A 3,010-nucleotide genomic window follows, 5' to 3' on the forward strand; every position below is an offset into this window, starting at 1 on the left:
ATGGAAATCGTAAATTCGAAATTATATTTATATATATTTGCTTTTAATTAATCTGACGTCTGCACGTTAGTATAATATTTCCAGTAATAATTTTTATGATAGTCGACAGATTGCTGTGTTTCAAAAAGTATAGAGGACCAGACAAAATAGAAGCGTTAGTAGCTGATTTGACAAGAGTTTATTTTGAACCAGCTCGTGATAGATCACACCCCAGGTAGTGCATAATCACAAGGGTGGCTGCTTTCAATTTGTGGTCTAGAATGCCGCCGAGGAGTCGCCTTCTCGGAGCACGGCACGCATAAGTTTGGATCAATTTACAAGCTCAACCAATTACAAAAACTTGCAGAGATTTTGGGACACTAATGGCTTCCCATTCAGGAATTTTGACAAAGACAAAGGTTTCCCAAGAGCAGTAAAGGAGCAACATTTAACAAAAATAATTCAGATTCAGTGTTCTATGCTAAGGTAAATATCTTCTGTCAGCAACTTTAAATATTTCATGGGAAGTCTTTTTTTTAAACTCATGACTCAGCTCCTCTTTTCCTACACCTGAACCCCCATGTTCAGTCTTAGCTTCACATGGTTTTGTAAAATATAATAATGTTTGAGTTGTAAATAAAAACAGCATAACAAAGAAGTCATGGGAGACTATTAATTGACAGATCTGAAAATGAAAGCGCAGTTTGACTGTCATCATATGCTTTCTCGCCTATGTCAAGTCATCTTGCTAAACCAGAATACATTTAAACAACATGTAGTGTTTTACATTGTTAAAATTTGCACCAGTTCATTTAGGCAGAAGTCTTTTTTTTAAGCAGTAGAACATGTAAAAATAATTTACTTATGCAAATTGAATACTAAATAAATGTTATTACAATGATTTTTGTTAGAATCTAAGAAAGTTTTCTTGCTTGCATGGTCTTCATTTGCCTATTTACTTTTTGATGGAAATATTGGCAGTAAGAAGTTGTATCTTGGGTTGCTGTGTGTAGATGTGCCAGAATCTGATGGTGGAACAGGGCTCGATTATTTGGCTTATGCAGTAGCCTTGGAAGAAATATCTCGTGGATGTGCTTCCACAGGATGTATCATGAGCGTTAACAATGTAAGTGTGTGTGTATGTGTGTTTTGTACATGCAATGTAACTTTGTTTGTGTGTGTTTGTGGTTTTCGTAGTGTGTGACTGGGTGTGTTTTATGTGCACTGATGTATTTCAGAGTAGATTGAGACTAATGAATAATTTATAAAGTTTTTTTTTTTTAATTCATAGCTTTCATGTTTAGGTAGTTTAGTTTATTCCTTGTTACTCCTTGAGGAGCATAGGGCCACAACAAGGCTATCATGTTTATGATAATGATATGTATGGCACTTAAAATTGTATTCTTAAATTTCCCATTGACATGGGAGGAGTTAAAGGGCAAGTAAAATAAAATTTGTTTCCCCTTCATCCCAGTGACTTTTCATCCATGACATTTTTAGCATGATGCCAGAACCACACTATTAGATGCTGTGGTATACTGTTATGAGTTATTCTCAATGTGGTGTTAGATATATAGGTACAGTAAAACATTTCTTGCTGAGCAGAGGTAGTGCAGAATTTTCCTGTGTGGTCACCGCTGAAAAAATTCATTGTTGAAGCATGGTCTGGCTTTAAAAAATTAATATCTATTTCAGTTATATGGGTCTATTATTTATTTTGTTTTGGTTTTTTTTTTTCAGAGTTTGTATCTTGGACCTATAGAGAAGTATGCAACTGACAAACAGAAGGAACAGTTTTTAAAACCATTCTTAAATGGAGACAGGGTTGGATGTTTTGCATTAAGTGAACCAGGTGCATACCTGTCTATTATTGCATCATTTCATTATCAAAGCTTTTTCAGAGTTTGCTTTCATTCAGCTTTCTTAAGAGAGTTCATATATAATTTCAGCATATAACTTTCTGATCATATATAAGCTGCACAACGTTACACAATTATCTATGGTTTAGAGTTAATGTCTTTTAAAACAAATGGAATGAAATAGGGCATGACTCTCTTTAAAAAAAAACAACAGAGAAATTATGGCTTCTTTTAAGCTTTGGTTATGTTAAAAGAGCATAACATTTCACTAGAAGATGCGTTCAGTAAGGGTGACTGGGGTTCTTGAAGAATCTTATTTTGTAAGGAATAAAGTTGTCAACTGTGGGAAAACAACTTGTCTCATGGTTCATTGTCAAGCAACGGAAGTGATGCTGGAGCAGCAAGTTGTACAGCAAGATTGATGTGATCTTGTAATATTAAATGGAACAAGCATGGATACAAGGTATGAAGCAGAGGCCACAGTTGTGTGTTTTAATTTTTATTATTTTTGAATGTGTGCATGTATGCTTTTCCTTCTGTATTTGCTCGCTCAAGATGACATACACATGTATGTTTTTATGACTTACTGGTGTTTTCATTTTAAGTTTAAGCCCAGATAATTGTTTTTATAAAAGAATGTAATTTATATATCAAATTAATGAGGATTTACATGGAATTATTTTCTTTGTTTTAAGTTCTACAATGATATGAGTTACAGAAAAACAAGATTTATCAAAAGTAGGATGCATTTTAAATGAAGAAATGTTGTTGTGATCTATGTAAAAGACTTGTCTAAAAGTGTAATCTTTATAGCATAGCAATATGAAACTTCAATTATCTTTTTCGTATTTCACACTACAGATAAGAAGTCAGAACTCGGTAGACGATAGAGTTATTTAGTGTACATGCAAGATGCCAAGGAAAACTGTAATAAAAACAATTTCTGAATGTATATTGTTAATTTCTTTTGGGTAACTATTTTTATCCTGATTATGCATAGGTGTTGCTGTCTGCTGTCGGACAAGCGCTTAGTCTCTTGCCCCAAGTTCTCCACTGTTTCTCGCAGCCTAACATGGATGTGTGAAAAGAAGTTTGTCATCAGTTATCGTTTTTATAGTTAACTGAAATATGAATAACCGGAATTTTTAGTATTAATGGGAATCTCGCGCATT

General features: G+C 33.8%; 1 protein-coding gene across 1 annotated transcript in view; it reads left to right on the forward strand.

The window, feature by feature from the left end:
* Window positions 1-3,010, forward strand: part of LOC112561493 (short-chain specific acyl-CoA dehydrogenase, mitochondrial-like) — a 7,206-nt gene continuing 4,196 nt past the window's right edge. The window contains 5 exon segments of the mRNA XM_025234027.1: window positions 1-9; window positions 347-465; window positions 961-1,105; window positions 1,720-1,831; window positions 2,216-2,261. Of these exon segments, the coding sequence (XP_025089812.1) occupies window positions 1-9; window positions 347-465; window positions 961-1,105; window positions 1,720-1,831; window positions 2,216-2,261 (431 nt within the window).

This window comes from Pomacea canaliculata, linkage group LG4 (genome assembly GCF_003073045.1).
Source record: "Pomacea canaliculata isolate SZHN2017 linkage group LG4, ASM307304v1, whole genome shotgun sequence".
NCBI classification, from domain to species: domain Eukaryota; kingdom Metazoa; phylum Mollusca; class Gastropoda; order Architaenioglossa; family Ampullariidae; genus Pomacea; species Pomacea canaliculata.